Below are 18680 nucleotides of genomic sequence, written 5' to 3'. Positions count from 1 at the left end.
ACTTACTGAGGGCTGACATAGACAACCACACCAGTACTTCACAAACATTGGTATACTTACTGAGGGCTGACTTAGAAAACTATACCAGTACTTCACAAACATCGGTATACTTACTGAGGGTTGACATAGACAACCATACCAGTACTTCACAAACATTGGTATACTTACTGAGGGCTGACATAGAAAACTACACCAGTACTTCACAAACATTGGTATACTTACTGAGGGCTGACTTAGACAACTATACCAGTACTTCACAAACATCGGTATACTTACTGAGGGCTGACATAGACAACTACACCACTACTTCACAAACATTGGTATACATACTGAGGGTTGACATAGACAACTACACCAGTACTTCACAAACATCGGTATACTTACTGAGGGTTGACATAGACAACCATACCAGTACTTCACAAAGATTGGTATACTTACTGAGGGCTGACATAGAAAACTACACCAGTACTTCACAAACATTGGTAGACTTACTGAGGGCTGACATAGACAACTACACCACTACTTCACAAACATTGGTATACATACTGAGGGTTGACTTAGACAACTACACCAGTACTTCACAAACATTGGTATACATACTGAGGGTTGACTTAGACAACTACACCAGTACTTCACAAACATTGGTATTCTTACTGAGGGCTGACATAGACAACCATACCAGTACTTCACAAAGATTGGTATACTTACTGAGGGCTGACATAGACAACCATACCAGTACTTCACAAAGATTGGTATACTTACTGAGGGCTGACATAGAAAACTACACCAGTACTTCACAAACATTGGTAGACTTACTGAGGGCTGACATAGACAACTACATCACTACTTCACAAACATTGGTATACTTATTGAGGGCTGACACAGACAACTACACCACTACTTCACAAACATTGGTAGACATACTGAGGGCTGACATAGACAACTACACCAGTACTTCACAAACATTGGTATACATACTGAGGGCTGACATAGACAACTACACCAGTACTTCACAAACATTGGTAGACTTATTCAGGGCTTTGGTATGCTTACTCTGGACTTTGGTATACTTACTCAGGGCTTTGGTATTCTTACTCAGGGCTTTGGTATACTTACTCAGGGCTTTGGCATACTTACTCAGGACTTTTGTATAATTACTCAGGACTTGGGTATACTTACTCACAGCTTTGTTATACTTACTCAGGACTTTGGTATACTTACTCAGGGCTTTGGTATTCTTACTCAGGGCTTTGGTATACTTACTCAGGGCTTTGGCATACTTACTCAGGACTTTTGTATAATTACTCAGGACTTGGGTATACTTACTCAGTGCTTTGGTATACTTACTCAGGGCTTTGGTATTCTTACTCAGGGCTTTGGTATACTTACTCAGGGCTTTGGCATACTTACTCAGGACTTTTGTATAATTACTCAGGACTTGGGTATACTTACTCAGGGCTTTGGTATACTTACTCAGGACATTTGTATAATTACTCAGGACTTTGGTATACTTACTCACAGCTTTGGTATAATTACTCAGGGCTTTGGTATACTTACTCTGGACTTTGGTATACTTACTCAGGACTTTGGTATACTTACTCAGGGCTTCGGTATACTTACTCAGGACTTTGGTATACTTACTCAGGGCTTTGGTTTACTTACTCAGGGCTTTGATATACTTACTCAGGGCTTTGGTTTACTTACTCAGGGCTTTGATATACTTACTCAGGGCTTTGGTTTACTTACTGAGAGCTTTCTTGGCGTCCTTTTCCTCCTGTTCCTTGAGAAACTGTGTGAGAGAATGCTGATCTGTTATTTGTCCCTGGTCGTACGACATCACTGAAACCAAGACATGTTGATGGGGAAGATTTTACAATTGAGCCTTAATTATATATAAAATTACTACAGCATGAATCTCTCTACCTGTTCCACAAAAAGTAACAATTTAATTAACTTATTTGGTATTTAGCTTGAATAGGTTACTTTCTTGATGATACATCTGAAATGTACACAAAACTTGAGAACATATTTGAAATGTACGCAAGAATTTGAAAGGTAGACAAGAATGCTTAGGTAATTTCTCAATTATTTAATAACACTAATTAATGACATTATTTAGGACATCACTCTGTCACACAAATAACAGGTTTGAGATGATGCATTAAATACAATTTCTTTGGAGTCTTTGTATTTGGTAGAAGTTTTACTGGAACAGCCTTTAAAATGCTATCTTCATTTTTATTTTTTATATGGTTTTACATTTACATATTTCGGGGTCTCTTTTAAATGATTTCTTCCTGTATAAATCAAATCTATCACTTTTCAAACTGGAACCCAAACTTACCTGGTGAGTGTCTAAATGAAGAGGAGAGTGAGTGCCGTGACCGTAAACCACTACCTTCCAGACTGCTGTGTAGCCCCGACCCCTGGGAGAGGTTGAGCCCCTGGGAGGAGAAGGCTAGCCCAGGGGAATAGGATTGGTTGTGTGAGTAGGACATTCCCGGAGATAGAGATGCATTGTGGGATCCAAAGCTAGCGTTAGGTCCAACACTGAGACTGCTGAGGTTCTGGACGGGCATCTACAGTTAGATATATGAAATATTGATGGTCCATATCTCAATACAGTGACATAGAGTCATAATAATTTACATGGTTCATATCTCAATACAGTGACATAGAGTCATAATAATTTATCTACAGATTAAACATTCTCATAAACTGGTAACAGGTTAATACTGCCAAACACATGTTAAGCGAAACTGGACGATCGCTGGTAATCAGGTAGCTCTATTGAATAGAGCCTCTGACTTTGAAGGGTCCCAGTTTGAATCCCAGTCTCGATGTGCATTCTTCCTTTGGTTCCACATGTATTGAAGTATAGTTTTAAACTACGGGGCAAAGATAAACTAAAGTGACAATTGCTAAGACTGCAATTATGATTAAAACATCTTTTATACACAATTTCAATGCAAATTTCCTCCACTGGAACACTTTTAGGTCGCCTAAAGATTATTCTGGCCCTAAACGACCATAATTGTTGATTGTCCGTTAAACACAAGAAAACAAAGGAAAATGGTGAGCTCAAAATAATATCTGATGTGCAAATTTTTCTCTATATTTATATGAACCAACTGACTTTTTTAATGCATCATTACAGTACAGGGAGAGCTATCATTTCAGGGGAAACAAGATTGTTAGTAGGAGGGTATGAATGGACAGGTTGATATCCATCTTAGATTACGGATAGCAAACTGCAGAATCAATCTTCTGTCATAATATGTCTTTGTTAATTAGTAATCAGGTAAACAGATTGTTTAGAGGTTGGTGAAGACCTACTCTGTCATAGGTGGTACTAGGTGAGCCATACGATCCAAACGACACGGAAGGGGACGGAATGCCAAAGCTCATGTGCCCTGGGTATGCCCCGATGTTGGTGGGTGTGATATGACCCACAGATCGTGGGCTACCACCACTGGAGAAACTTGACTGCCCTGACGGAGTGCTTGCAAATATCAGACTGCCTTCTGAGGAAACTGAGCTTGGAGATTTTGTCGGGGAAACGCGGAACCCAAGTTCTGTTAATAGAAAAAAGTTCCTTGATTTATACATATTAAACAAATAGAAAAATGTATTGTCTAAACTTATTCTTAAAGTGATTAATAATAATTTCAAAATGTGCTGTAATTTTGTTTGTTATTAGTAGGATTAATATTTGAAGTATAAATACAATCTATTACACGCAAATTAACTTAAATAATTTTCATATATGTGAAAAATGCCTTCAGATCTGTTGACATTTCTGGTTATTTACACTCCGCCATTTCAGTTAATAACTGTATATATTATGGTGTCATATTATTACAAAAGATATCACAAGGACCATGTAGACAGCTGGACATTTAAACTGGCAAGTGGACACCAGTTGGAACCAGATTCAGTTCTGCAATTCTTGACAAAGGCAAGGAGGCCAAAAACTGGAATTTAAGATTTCATTGTTTGATAATACAAAGAATATACCAACTCAACCACATATCACTGACATGTTTGGGGTCCTTGGCATTTCTTTGACTTCATTTTGGTATTTATGCAGCTGGCATTATGATATATATAGGGGAAAACATCAGTTAGAATATTGCACAATTTGAGAAGATTTATATTTCTGTAAGCATCAGCCCTTTGGCCAATTCTTCAATGAAATTAAATGACATAACAAACCTGTTTCACGAACTCCCAGTAACTTTTTCTGACTGACAGTAACTTCCACAGTGCTCGGCATGAGATAAGGTCGTATATAAACCATCAGGTTAGCCAATGTGTTGAATAGAAATACTAGAGCCAATGCACATTCTGTAACAATATCAAAACATGTTCTCACATGAGATAACAGTGTACATACAAGTACACTATTAGGTAGGCCAGGAAGAGGAATACCAGAGTCCACATAAATTCTGTATCAGTATTAAATAAAATATTAAATTTTACATGTTCAAATAACAGATCCTTTACTGTATAATCTGTCTAAACTGAACTCTGTACAAACCATCAATCTTCAACAGTTTTCAACATTTTCTATTCAAAGTTACTGGTCCCTAAGTCGTGTTTATTTAAAATGATTTCAATAGACCATTATACTATATAACATGAAACCCAAATAAGTTATTACAGTACTTATAAACATTATTTATTGAGACTTGTGAACAGTTGCAATTGAATCTTGTACCAGGCATAATTGATTTGTCATGTCTACATTGAGATAAACACTTACCTGTATACCACAACAAAGGGTGAGTCACCTCAAAGCAGGACCCAATTGTGTTGAAATTCCTGGAGAAAAAAATGTTAAATGATCTTTATGACATCATGTACAGTAACACAGTAATTGAAACAGTGTCTTATTTTCTATTTTCACCAAACATTTCAAATTAACCTTGAATTAAAAATGGACGAACCTTTCTGAATCATGCTGATCCAATCAGTGAATCTATACATGTCTAGATACCACTGACCAGCCATATATGCAGCAGTATTACGTATACATATACAGCAACAATAAACATGCATGCTCCCTTGTTTTTTTGTATTCATGGAAAATATCATGACAAAATTGAAGCATAGTAATTATAAGCGATTTGATTGTTTTCAGGTGAAAAAGCTGACCAATCACTAGGTTGATACCTGTCCTTTGAAGATTATAGTGAAGCAACACTCGATTTCAAAGCAGGTCAATTTTACTGTTACCTTGCAATACAAATCTTTATATGTAAATCAAGTGACCAACTAGTCTATTTGTATCATCCACAAGGTGGCAAATACAAAACTTTCCATATCATGACATATTTCTTCAGGGGTGTAGAGAATTTAAGTGAGCAGGTAATCCCTGGAATTTTGAGGATGACTCTACAATTCCATCTTTTCGTATTGCAGAGTTATCTGCTCTTGTGAGCAGGTATTGATTGTTACGTCATAAATTTCTGAGAAAATGACGTAATTTTCTCACACAAACTAATGACGCAACAATCAATACCTGCTCACAAGAGCAGATAACTCTGCAATACGAAAAGACGGAATACTCATGAGTTATAAGGTATTCCATTTCTGTCACAGAAGTTAATTTTTTTGATGATAGCTACTACATGTACCTTATTGTACTAATCTTGCCGAATAAATCAGGAACTCCACAATCTCCTGATTTAAATTGATTTCTCTATTTACCGCTTTCTATAAAACCTTCAAATTTAAAAACTTTAAATGTTATTCTTTCTTACAGATTTACACATACATGTATTCGTTGACTAAATGAGAAAAAGGATTTTTATTTAATTGCAGTTTTTTGAAGATTTTTTTTTTGGGAAGTGGTCTGTCAAGGGTCTATCATGTGTATAGACTATAAGTGAGATGGTGAAAATCCATTAAATAATCATCAAGGAATTTCCTAAATGGCACTCTATATTAACTCTTATATAACAGGCCTGGAATTTGATTGTGTGTGTCCTTATAAGAACAAACAAATACAGTCAGCCTCAGGAAATTCAAAGTATAATAAGACAGACTTACAGCTCGTAGTACAGCAGTAGAGACAGGAGAAGATTAACGCCGAACCAGAACAGGGACTGTCGGGACTTTTTCCAGGACCGACGTTTTCTCCATGCTTTGTCCACCACTGGGTCTGTTATGTTCCCTATCACCATTTTCACTGTCTGCATAAAGTATTAATTACTGGTACATATTGTTGTTGTAATCTAACAATAAATAAACCAACCAAACCAGAACAATATTCTTCATCAGAAGGAATATTAGAATCAGTAACCTGAGGCAAATATCACAGGGCCACTCTCATCATTCCAAACTTTGGAGTATTCTTAGCTGTTTGGGACCCATATTGCCTATTTCAACATGGATAACACTTGAAGAATTATTAGTAGGATTTAATAGCATAATTTATGGACGCAGGCATACACTGCCTCTAAGTCCATATCAATAATATTACAATTTGCATACAAATTATTTGTTACTTCCGCGAAATTATGTCCCGCCAAGTGATAAGCTGCAGTATATTTGCCTGTGAGGATTATTGCAGTAGATATCCTGAAGCAGTAACATCAATGTCATGCATGCATCTTGTTATTTTCCTAAACTTATAGTCACTCTTGTTGGTCCAGATGGAGGTGCAAGAGATGGTGTTTTGGGAGGAAACTGGAAAATTCGCAGAAAGCCCACATGATCAGGCATGCGCAATGACCTAGGCCTGATGCCTTTTAATGTCTGATCAGAAAATCAAACCCCAGTGGTATTAGTGATACTATATCTCTTGATGTTTGATATATATACATATGTACATGCATGTGTAACAGGAGAATAAGAAATGCAAGGGCCACACCCAGATTCGAACCTGAGACCTTCCAAACTCGACCGATTGAGCTACCTGGTCCCCAACGATCGACCCAGTCCAGCTCTGTTACACCTGCTTGAGCGCTATCTATACTGCACCACCTGATATCTCCCACATCTATCTTCGGGAGAATTTCAGCTATATACAAGTGTAACAGAGCTGGACTGGGTCGATTGTCGGGCACCAGGGCTACATTCGCGTATCCCGGTTGAAAGGGTACGTGTGGCGCAGAAATTTTCCACGATAAACGAACACGCTTGGACTGTTCTATAAGCAGAGCTAAAAATCCACAGTTTCGGAGAATAAAAAACAATGTATCAAGAATATTATGCCCTTCTCTCACGCGTCCACTAAATTACATACCGTATCTTAAAAATTACATGTAACTTGACATTGTTTAAGAAAGAAATAACGCGAACTGGCAATAGTCAGCATTTAAGTTTCGGTCAGGTATGTCTGGACCCCTCAATCTACATGTACCAAATTTTCCTGAGGTCAGCCTCGGTCCAAATCTGTACCTGTCGTTTTCTTTACAGGTTCAACCGTTTCAACTGGATACGCGAATGTAGCCCAAGTATCTCAATTGGTCGAGTTCGGAAGGTCAGGGGTTCGAATCTGGGTCCGACCCCTCACTCAATCATGCAGCATTTTTCATCCTCCTGTTAAACATGTGTATATCACACATCAGAGAGTACATTTAGGTGGCGTTTTCTTTACAGGTTCAACCGTTTCAACCCGATACACGAATGTACCCATAGTGCCGGCATGACCTGTTACCACTTCTACAGGGTACTGACCAACTTCAACAATTTGAAGATTAATGTCAGAGAAGGGTTTAGATGGGAAGAGGAAAGATTTTTTTGACAGGAGGAATTTAGCTTGTTTTTGAAAAGTGACGGTAGAGGCTCCGAAAGAGTTTGTTGTCAGGCTAGATACAGTATCGGGAGGGAGTTTATTACAGTTTATTATAGTTCGAGCACAGAGGACTAAAGTTAGCAACTATTTATATAATATGGGATAAGAATAAAAATAACGAGAAAAAATACGTTATTGTACTGTACTGTAGTCTGTAACGTTATGTACAGTTACGTAATTTTTCTCGCTATTCTATTCTTATCCCATATAAATCGTTGCTAGCCCCTGTGGTTAAAGCGATAACGGTGTACGTGTGTCAAACAATGTGTCGATCTGTATAGCGTGAAGCTTACCTTGCAATGTTTTCATTCATCCCGCGTGAGAAAAAACTTTACTTCCGGTTTCATGAAGTAGGTTGTTACTGACTCATATGATTGGTTGAAATAGTTTATTTCATAAATATTAGTCTATTTTTATGAATATAAACCGCGTTAAATATGTCTTTAAAATGCGTTTGAATTATGAAAACGGATGTAGTTTCTCTTAGATATTTTCTATATATTTACTGCCGGATTAAAGTTTGAAAAGAAAGATGGCAGACGATCAGGAGCAGGTGCGTGATAGATGCGTTGTAAAAATAACTACTGGCATAAGTTGGTTGTAATACGACATGCAACCTTCCATGAATCATAAAAATGATACCTCTTATCAAACTGTTATGTGGGCTTATTTCAATGGTTTTTCGTTTTCTACATTGCACAAGGTTTTAGTAGATACCGGCTTTTTTGACAAAGTTACCTCCCTTATGCATGTTTTTTAAGAGCACAAACCAAGGAATATCACAGGTATCGGGCCGCAAGCATTCACCCCACTCCCTTTTTGGTATGGACATATGTAAAACTCTGAAATAGTCTTATACTATTGAGTACTGGGGAAGATTTTTTTTACACATTTACATTACAAACTCTGATGTCTTTCGTTATTTATAAATGAAAGGTTTCAGGGAAGCTGTTTGTTTTTAATAATGACAAGATTTTATTATATTCCCGGTTTGTATTGATAGTGCAAAGACTTCCTTTTTCAACAATTTTAAACACTGACACATCTTTTTTGATATTCCAAACTTACACATCTGTAACAGGAGAAAGAGAAATTCAACAGCCAGACCAAGGTTCGAACACAGGACCCTCCGAACTCTCTAGACAGACGCTTTTCCAATTGAGCTACCAGGTTTCGGATGATCGACCGAATCCCGTTCCGCTACATTCCTTCCTCCTTTTTCTAAGTCTTTGCCTCTGAAGACAACTTTTTACAATTCAGGTTCATATATCCACTTGCTAAGCATTCACCCAGTGATTGAAACAAGGGTAGGCAAACTAGCCAATTTAGTAACAGGACGAAGAAAGAAATGCAACAGCCAGACAAGGGTTCGAACTTGGGACCCTCAAACTCGAAATGGACGCTAAACCAATTGAGCTACCTGGTCACCGACAATCGACCCAGTCCAGTTCCGCTACACATCAATGGATTTTAATATTAATGTAACCTAAGAGGAAAATGCATGACAGTTTTTCAAGTCTCTTAACTCATATGGACGCTCTGATTGACCCATTCAAGTTCTGCTACATTCCTCCCTCTTTTTTCTAAGTCTTAACCCCGAGGACAAAACTATTTACAATCCAGGTTTGGGTATTCCTTTGCCAGGTGTACATGTACACCCATGGGCCAGTACATCAAACAATTCAAGGTTGGTCACAGGCATCCCTTTAGCACTGGAGAGGGGACAATGCATGGCAAGACCAGAATTTATACCAAGGACCTCTGAACTCTTAGCTTTAAACAGATGCTCCAACCAATTGAGCTGTCTGGTTGTGGTGAACAACCAAGTCTTGTTCTGCTACGTTCCTCCTTCCTCTTTCTACAACAATTTACAACCCAGGCTCTTGTATCCCCTTGCATTGCCAAGCATACACCCAGTACTTGTATCCCCTTGCCAAGCATACACCCAGTACGTGTTTCCCCTTGCCAAGCATACACCCAGTACTTGCAATTGTATCCCCTTGCCAAGCATACACCCAGTACTTGTATCCCCTTGCTAAGCATACACCCAGTACTTGTATCCCCTTGCCAAGCTTACACCCAGTACTTGTATCCCCTTGCCAAGCATTCACCCAGTACGTGTTTCCCCTTGCCAAGCATACCCCCAGTACTTGCAATTGTATCCCCTTGCCAAGCATACACCTAGTACTTGTATCCCTTTGCCAAGCATACACCCAGTACTTGTATCCCCTTGCTAAGCATACACCCAGTACTTGTATCCCCTTGCCAAGCTTACACCCAGTACTTGTATCCCCCTGCCAAGCATACACCCAGTACTTGTATCCCCTTGCTAAGCATACACCCAGTACTTGTATCCCCTTGCCAAGCACACACCCAGTACTTGTATCCCCTTGCCAAGCATACCCCCAGTACTTGTATCCCCTTGCCAAGCATACCCCCAGTACTTGTATCCCCTTGCCAAGCATACCCCCAGTACTTGTATCCCCTTGCCAAGCATACACCTAGTACTTGTATCCCTTTGCCAAGCATACACCCAGTACTTGTATCCCCTTGCTAAGCATACACCCAGTACTTGTATCCCCTTGCCAAGCATACACCCAGTACTTGAAACAAGGGTTGGTCACAGGCACCAATGTGTCCGAAGATGAAAAATGCTAGACCAGAATTCGAACCTGGGATCTCCTAACACTAGACTGACACTCTAACCAGTTTAGTTACATGATCACAGGAGATTGACCCAGTCCAGGCCTACCACATATTGATATTCATTTAAATTATTAGTAAAAATAACCACTATTAAATGTTGTGTACATTGTTACCTGCAAACAATAGGCTAGCTGTAAAGCTTTTATTATGACACTGAATAAAGAACAAATTAGTTACATCCACGAATGTTTTTGTTGTTGGAGGAAAATCCTTGTCAAGGGAATCACTGTAACATGAAAAAGAATACAAAACCCCAGATCACTTGGACAGCAATCCCTTTTTCCACCACTGCCAGGAGTTAAAACAAAATATAAGGGGAAGGGAGACATGTCAACCTCAGATTTGTTTGCATGAGAGCATATTTGGTCTTAAAAATGACCGGTCATGATCAATTTAGGTTCAAAATCAGGCAAATTTAAGTTTTAATTTCCACTGGAAAAATGGCTCTTCAGTTTAAAATAGATGGATCCTTTGGAATTTCATTTGCCAGTGCAGTGGCCCAGTGTTTTGTCTGCATATTTTTGGAACATTTTACATATATATGTGATGTTGGGAATGACTTAATGATAAATTGCATTGTTTTGGAAGACGTTGCTGCAATTTATTGGGAGAAGGGAGAGTGGGGATATGGGTTGAACATTTCATTTCACCAAGTGGAAATTTGACTTTGATCATAACTTAATATTGGCCACTTGGTAATTTTGAGGATGAAATTGCAAATACAACTTCGTTTCCTCTTAAAAAAAAAATGTGGAACTTCAAAAAAATGGTTATGTACCACCTTCTGTGTGTGTATTTTTCTATGTAGTTACATGGTATATTGAACAGAATGAAACGAACAGACCTCAAGCCTTACACATGTCTATTTCTAAATAAGGGAAGACAAAATTGCTTAATTTTCAATTGTTTTTTTCATTACAGCAAGCCCCTGTGCAAAATGTGGAGGAACCCCTTGATTTGATCAGACTAAGTCTTGATGAAAGGATCTACGTCAAAATGAGGAATGAGCGTGAGCTGAAAGGAAGGCTGCATGTATGTTTTACTCGTTGTCCTCACACCCCTGGAGTTCAAATATCTTTAACATTATAATAACCAGATTTAGTGCAAAACAGCAAATGGGAAAATATATTTAGTTGAAATGTTTCTTTTGTTACAAAAGTTTGAAGACAGGAGTATTGAGGACATTCATGGAAAGGATGTTTAAAATCATTTGGCAAACAAAACTTCTAATGAAACCTCACACAAACATGTTCAGTTTTTAAACGAAATCAGGCAGTGTCAACAATCTTTAAACATATGAGACTTAATTATTTGTGGAATTAGTAAATGATAGGTGTCTCAAATTCTCATTTCTGAAGCCAGATTGTGATATTTGTGTAAGAATATGGAGAATAGCTAAATGTTTGCACATCACTGATTTAGGGCTGTCACAATATATCAGAAAACAGGTATATCGCAATATGAAAATTTATGAGGATACGTATTGTAATATATTCATTATGAATTGCAATATTTCGTGATACACTCTTGGCGTATTGTGACACCCCTACTGTCATTTAATTTGGTATTACAGTTTTCGATGACAGCCCTGTGTCCCTAAAAAAAAAAAATATGAATGAATTTTTGTGGAGAAAGCAGAATACACTGTTATACTGTGGTATGATATTGTTTTAACATACCACCATTACCTTCTCAACAAGATTTTTGCCACATTCTGATCTGATAGGGGTTATAGTAAAATTATGATAGATTTATCTAGTGATGGTAATATTAAATGGTTCCTAATTAAAAACCAATAGTATGTTAAAAGTTGTTAGTCTAAGATGAAATAGAAACATGTTTACTGGTTTTTATAGCTGAACTGGAAAATAGTGGAGATAGATCAGTGAATGATATCATTTCAATCTTCCTTAGCAAAAGACATAATAATAATAATCAGTAAAAAGGTTTATCAGCCGTTAACAATGACGTAACTTGTACTATTTCTATCAGATTTATGTTTCTTTTGTAGGCATATGATCAGCATCTCAACATGATTATGGGGGACGTTGAGGAAACCGTGACCACAGTGGAGATTGATGAGGAAACATATGAAGAAATTTACAAGGTAACTCTTATTCCAATGTCATCCATGTCATTAGAAAATGATTAAATTTTCAGTGATTTTTGGGACACAGGTTTTTGAGTTCTGATCCCAGGCTTTCCTTTGGGACTCAATCACATTTTCGGAGAACCTTTTGTATCTCTTCAGTATTAAATGAGGCTTTAATATTAAAATTTTGACAATAGCTTTCAATCTGAAAAAAATCTTACAAAAGGCACTGACTTCATTGTTCAAAGGGAGTGCCTGTCAACAATGAGTGAATAAATGTAATTACAATAAATACTTAATCCAAATTAGGTCACATTGTTTAAGTCTTGAGTTCCACACGTTAATTCCCAACAAAGACAGGAATGCTCCCCTAGAATCAGGCTGTTTGTCTGTCCATCTGTAGACATAAGTGGTAGTTATATTATTGTTGTTGTTCCAGTCGACTAAGAGGAATATCCCGATGCTGTTTGTACGTGGAGATGGTGTGATTCTGGTGTCGCCGCCCATGAGAACAGGGACATAAACAAAGCAATCGGACATTTTTATATTTTCTGTATTTTTTTTTCGCCAACTTTGTACTGTATATGTTAATCATGATCTGCATCAAACACATTAAAGTCACATTCATTTGTAAGTCTGTTGTTTGTTGTTGTTACTGGTACAGAAATGTAGGAGGGATTGGATTATCTCCCTTTACAAAATTAGTTTTATTGCTGAATTTATCTGTAATAATTGAAAAAAAATCAAAGTATAAAATAACATTCAGAAGTTTGTAGATAGTGAACAGGAAAAGATAAGGAATAAAATAAATAAGATGTTCATATATTTTAATTTCTTAATAAAGAGAAGATATTTTATACTAAACTAACACAGTGAGCCTGTTATAGAAATAAGACTGGAGATGACACAGGTTTCAGTGGAGAATTTGTTGTGAGATAATCGTATAGATGGATTGAATTCAAATCCTTGTCACCATATTTATTTAAATAGGTTGAACCCAGGTTCTAAAAACAGTCGTTTGCTATTTTAAAAGTCGTAGTAAAATCATTCCAGGTTGGCTTTTTTACCGTAAAGTATTCTGAATTCACATTATTTTATCACTTATCTTTTTAATATATGTATATATATATATGTTTTTACAGCCTCTTGGTGTGCTAACTAGAAAAAACATGTCCAGTGAATGAATATCCCACACCATATCTCCCTCGCCTACACTAAGTGCAGGTGATTTCAATCAAGTGAAGTACCTAGGGTCCTGATATCTGGGATAGATTGCAATCGACTTTCCTCAAATGAGAGGCCCAGAGGGTCTGTATCGCTCAACTGAATATGTTTAAAATAATTGTTATGAAGTAAAGATATAGCACTCCATGGTAGGTGCTGTAAGTACATATGAAATTTCAGAAAGATCCATCCACTACTTGAGATATAGCGAGAACAAACTTCAAACAGTGCCCCACCCCTATGCCACTAGGGGGGGTCATACCCACCTATTATACAAAATTAAGTCTCCTTGGCCCAAGGATGCTCCAGACTAAATAAGGATAAAATCCCTTAATCCCGATGGTCAAAGAAGGATTTTAAAGGTTTTACCTCTAGTTCTCCTATTGGGCCCTGCCCTTCTGCCCCCTGGGCGACCAAACCCACTGCTTATACAAAATTGAGTCCCCTTGGCCCAAGGATGCTCCAGACTAAATTGGGATACAATCCCTTAATCCCTATGGTAGAAGAAGGATTATAAAGGTTTTACCTCTATTTCCCCTATTGGGCCCGCCCCTCAGGTCCCAGGGGAGCCACACCCACCGATAACACAAAATTAGTTCTTCTTTACCCAAGGATGCTTTATATTAAATTTGGACAAAATCCTGTCATTCCTACAGAAGAAGAGGGATTTTGAAGAATTTGCTATGTTTCCCCTATTGGGCCACTCCCTTCTGTCCCCAGGGGGGCCAAACTCGCTGTTTATACGAAATTAAGGATGCTCCAGACTAAATTAGGATAAAACCCCTTAATCCCTATGGTAGAAGAAGGATTATAAAGGTTTTACCTCTATTTCACCCATTGGGCTCAGGTCCCAGGGGGCCAGACCCGCCGTTTTATACAAAATTGGTTACCCTTTACCCAAGGATGCTCCACACCAAATATGGACCAAATCCTTTCATCCTACAGAAGAAGAAGGATTTTAAAGAATAATTTGCTATGTTTCCCCTATTGGACCCCAACCCTCAGACCCACGGTTTATACAAAATTGGTTCCCGTTCACCTAAGGATGCTTCAGACCAAATATGGAACAAATCCTTTCATTCCTACAGTTAATAAGAAGGATTTTAAAGAATTTGCTATGATTCCCCTGGGGGGCCAGACCCACGGTTTATACAAAATTGGTTCCCCTTCACCCAATGATGCTTCACACCAAATATGGAACAAATCCTTACATTCCTACAGTTAATAAGAAGGATTGTAAAGAATTTGCTATGATTCCCCTGGGGGGCCAGACCCACGGTTTATACAAAAATGATTCCCCTTCACCAAATGATGGTTCAGACCAAATATGGAACAAATCCTTTCATTCCTACAGAAGAAGAAGGGTTTTAAAGAATTTGCTATATTTCTCCTATTGGTCCCCGCCCCTCAGACCCACCATTTATACAAAATGTGTTCCCCTTCCCCCAAGGATGCTTCTGACCAAATATGGAACAAATCCTTTCATTCCTACTGAAGAAGGGTTTTAAAGAATTTGCTATATTTCCCCTATTTGGCCCCGCCCCTCAGACCCACCATTTATACAAAATGTGTTCCCCTTCCCCCAAGGATGCTTCTGACCAAATATGGAACAAATCCTTTCATTCCTACTGAAGAAGGGTTTTAAAGAATTTGCTATATTTTCCCTATTTGGCCCCGCTCCTCAGACCCACCATTTATACAAAATTTGTTCCCCTTTCCCCAAGGATGCTTCTGACCAAATTTGGTCAAAATCTGCTCAGTCGTTAATGAAAAGTAGCGATATTTTGGAAAAGTTGACGGACGCCGCGCCATGGCATAAGCTAATCGGTCCTTCGGACCAGGTGAGCTAAAAACTTTTTTGAACTTCTTTCAAGGTCATAGGGGTCAAATATGACATCTATTGAATAACCAAAATATCCAGGGTGAATGATTTAGCCGGTATTGCATGGACGAAGTGCTTCACAATTTACTCAATTAAATGACCTTGACCTATTCTGAATATCACATGGGTCAAAATATGAAAAAATAATAATATATTAAATGACTTCTGAATAATCAAGAGGCACAGAATTTGAGCAGTATCATGTTCATATGGAGTGCTACAGATTGTCCTCAAATAAATTACCTTGCTTATGCTCAAGGTTAAGGGTCAAATATGTGAAACCCTTCAAAAGATCTTTTCTTGAATAACCAAAAGGCCCAGGGTAATGCTATTTGGCCCGTAGTATGTTTTGATAAATTACATTGACTAACTGTCAAGATCACGGGTCAAATATGTAAAAAAAACTGTATAGAACTTCTTCTGAGTAACCAAAAGCCACTGGATGTTGATTTTAGCCAGTAGGATAATGGGATGGATTTCTATAAATTTCCTCAAATGAATGGCATTGACCTATTTTCAAGGTCAAAGGTCAAATATATTCAAAGAACTTCTTTGGAATAGTTGGAGTGTAAGGGTGATATTTGGCCAGAACCTGGGGTGGGTGCTATAACTCTGACTACTTCCGAGGTCACAGGGATCAAATCCTGTGAGTAATCAGGAGACCCAGGGTGATCATATTTAGTCAGTAGCATGCAGTGCTATGTTATTTCTTCAAAAACATGAACTTGAACTTCTTTCAAGGTCACATGGGTTAAATGTGTAAAAACCTTTAAATAATTTGTTTTGTACATGGTTATGATTTAAAGCCAGTATTATACTATAATGCTACATTTTATGCTTCAGTGCACTGTACTATTCACAATGGTAAAGTATGCTTCAGTGCGCTCTGTACTATTCACAATGGTAAGGTATGCTGCAATGTAATTGGTCATCTGAGTGGGGATATGGATGACAATATCTTCTCAGTTTTCTTTAAATGTTCTTGAAGACAAAGTATTGATGCTTACTCGAATGGAGGGCTACGAAGTCTGTTTTATTGAATTACCTTACTTTCAAGGTCACAGGGATCTAATTTATTAAAATAACATTCACATTTTCTCACGATCTGTAATGGCGAGAGAAATGCAATTTGGTATGTAGCTTGCTTGGCTTCTTAAAAGTTCAATTTTCCTTAAAACAAAATAAGCATACATTCACATGTAATATAACAATTTCCTTATTATAAAACCTTTCAAAATCTTTAACTGGACCTCATCAAATTCTTACATGTCAAAGGAGTTCCGTTTGATTCAACCGACAGCTTTTTATTTCCATTGAGTACAAGGTCTAAATTAACAAACATATTTAATTGATTTAAGTGAAGAAAATATTATTCCTCAAAACTACATAATGGTGACACTCCACGAAGCAGTGTTAAGGATTTTCACATTGATGTCCATAGCTACATACCGGGCTGTCGGTCTTACTCTAAATAAATCATTATCTAGTGGGACACATTTACAACGAGGCTTAGTAAGCAAGATATTAAACTTCACCTCCAAATGATAAATGGGTAAGCCTCAATTTCATGTTTATTTCAAATGTCTTTATAAAAATAAGGTCAAACTCTGTATGAATTGTCACTATCTTAAACATCATTTTGACGAATTTATTCTTTTAAATATATAATATATTTCAAATAAAATGTCGATGACAGGAAATGTTTCTACCTACCTAACCGTACAATAAGTTAATATAAACTAACGGTATTTTAAGCATGACGTTCGGTAGATAATGCTACTCGTGTATAGATAAAATAGGCTTTGTATTATAAGTTCGATCATTTTGTACAGTAATAAATTATTATTTAATGTTTATTTATTAAACACAAGCCCTAATATTATCACCGCCGTCCTTAGAGAGTATTATCGCCATTGTACATAATACAAAGATCAAAAGTTCCCGACAGAGCGGTCGTATCAAACTTATTTTAGAAGGTATTATGATTAACGTAGACTGATGAACATGACTTTGGGCGCCGACATATACCCGTAGTAATGTAGATTTTATTAAAGATCAATAGTCTAATTTATTTTCAGCAATGTTTCACTGTTTAACAAATATAAAGCGCTATGATACATTTTTCGGTATCAAAGAAATTCTAATCTCTCCATATATACCATGAGCGGAAGAAAATGTTAAAGATAATTTCAGGAGTAATAAGAATGCAGCAGCACCATTTTGCTTGCCTGATGCAATTATGTATTAACTCACGGTACATGTTGAAGATAGAATAATTATAGCAAGTTTTAGTTGTAACGGGGACCGTTGCCGAAGTCCCCAAGCTGCCCTGTATTTTGCAAATGATGCATCGGAGGAACTTACAATGCCATATCACACTTACATAATTACGTGTTTGTTCGCATTATTACAACTTTCCAGTATTTTTTCCTCATAAGTGACCATAAATGGCATTCGTACTTACATACTAATTTTGAGCTAAATCAGAAAATGTGAGGGACCGTTGGCATCTCCTTGGCGTACACCCATAAATGTGTCAAACAATATAGGCCGCGGCGGCCATGTTTTGATACGCATATCTACATATTTCACAGCCACAAAAGCGTTCACCTGACTTATGTTTGTATCATACACAGGTCTAACATTAACAGGTGTCTGTAACGTTAACAACGGTTTTCGAATTGATGACATTTAAGTGTGATGGAATGCTGGGTATTATTGCAGCACTTGTCAGTCAGGTAAATCTGGCCCCAAATGTCATGGACGTTCATTCAGAAAATTCCTAAACTTGGAGTTTCGATAACTTGGGATTTTGCTTTGCTTTCCCGTTAATAATGCGGGGATAGGGTTAAAGACGATACGCTCGTCAAATCAACACGATTATGGCGAACATATAAAACTACAAATATTTTGATTTTTATGCTGTTATGGTGGTGGTTGTGGTGACATGGGGGGGGGGGGGGCATTTTAAA

The 18680-nt window shown here is 37.5% G+C and overlaps 2 protein-coding genes across 2 annotated transcripts in view; one reads left to right on the top strand and one right to left on the bottom strand.

Moving 5' to 3' along the window:
- LOC110445375 (transmembrane protein 209-like) overlaps window positions 1-8167 on the bottom strand; it is a gene marked incomplete at its 3' end in the record, with an annotated part of 19672 nt that extends 11505 nt beyond the window's left edge. The window contains exons 1-7 of the mRNA XM_021489949.1: window positions 8098-8167; window positions 6055-6197; window positions 4766-4824; window positions 4216-4347; window positions 3337-3575; window positions 2345-2579; window positions 1747-1839 (exon numbers count right to left, since the gene is read on the bottom strand). Of these exons, the coding sequence (XP_021345624.1) occupies window positions 1747-1839; window positions 2345-2579; window positions 3337-3575; window positions 4216-4347; window positions 4766-4824; window positions 6055-6188 (892 nt within the window). The remainder of the gene's footprint in view (window positions 1-1746; window positions 1840-2344; window positions 2580-3336; window positions 3576-4215; window positions 4348-4765; window positions 4825-6054; window positions 6198-8097) is intronic.
- Window positions 8168-8270: 103 nt separating this feature from the next.
- LOC110445371 (U6 snRNA-associated Sm-like protein LSm3) lies at window positions 8271-13236 on the top strand. Its single transcript, XM_021489944.1, has 4 exons — window positions 8271-8357; window positions 11432-11542; window positions 12522-12617; window positions 13042-13236. The coding sequence occupies exons 1-4, from the start codon at window positions 8337-8339 to the stop codon at window positions 13123-13125; spliced, it is 312 nt and encodes a 103-aa protein (XP_021345619.1). The 5' UTR covers window positions 8271-8336; the 3' UTR covers window positions 13126-13236.
- The last annotated feature ends 5444 nt before the right edge of the window (window positions 13237-18680 follow it).

This window comes from Mizuhopecten yessoensis, unplaced genomic scaffold, assembly GCF_002113885.1.
Source record: "Mizuhopecten yessoensis strain PY_sf001 unplaced genomic scaffold, ASM211388v2 scaffold2255, whole genome shotgun sequence".
Classification (NCBI taxonomy): Eukaryota; Metazoa; Mollusca; class Bivalvia; order Pectinida; family Pectinidae; genus Mizuhopecten; species Mizuhopecten yessoensis.
The sequence above is the reverse complement of the archived record's forward strand: the minus strand, read 5'-3'. Positions and strand labels throughout refer to the sequence as shown.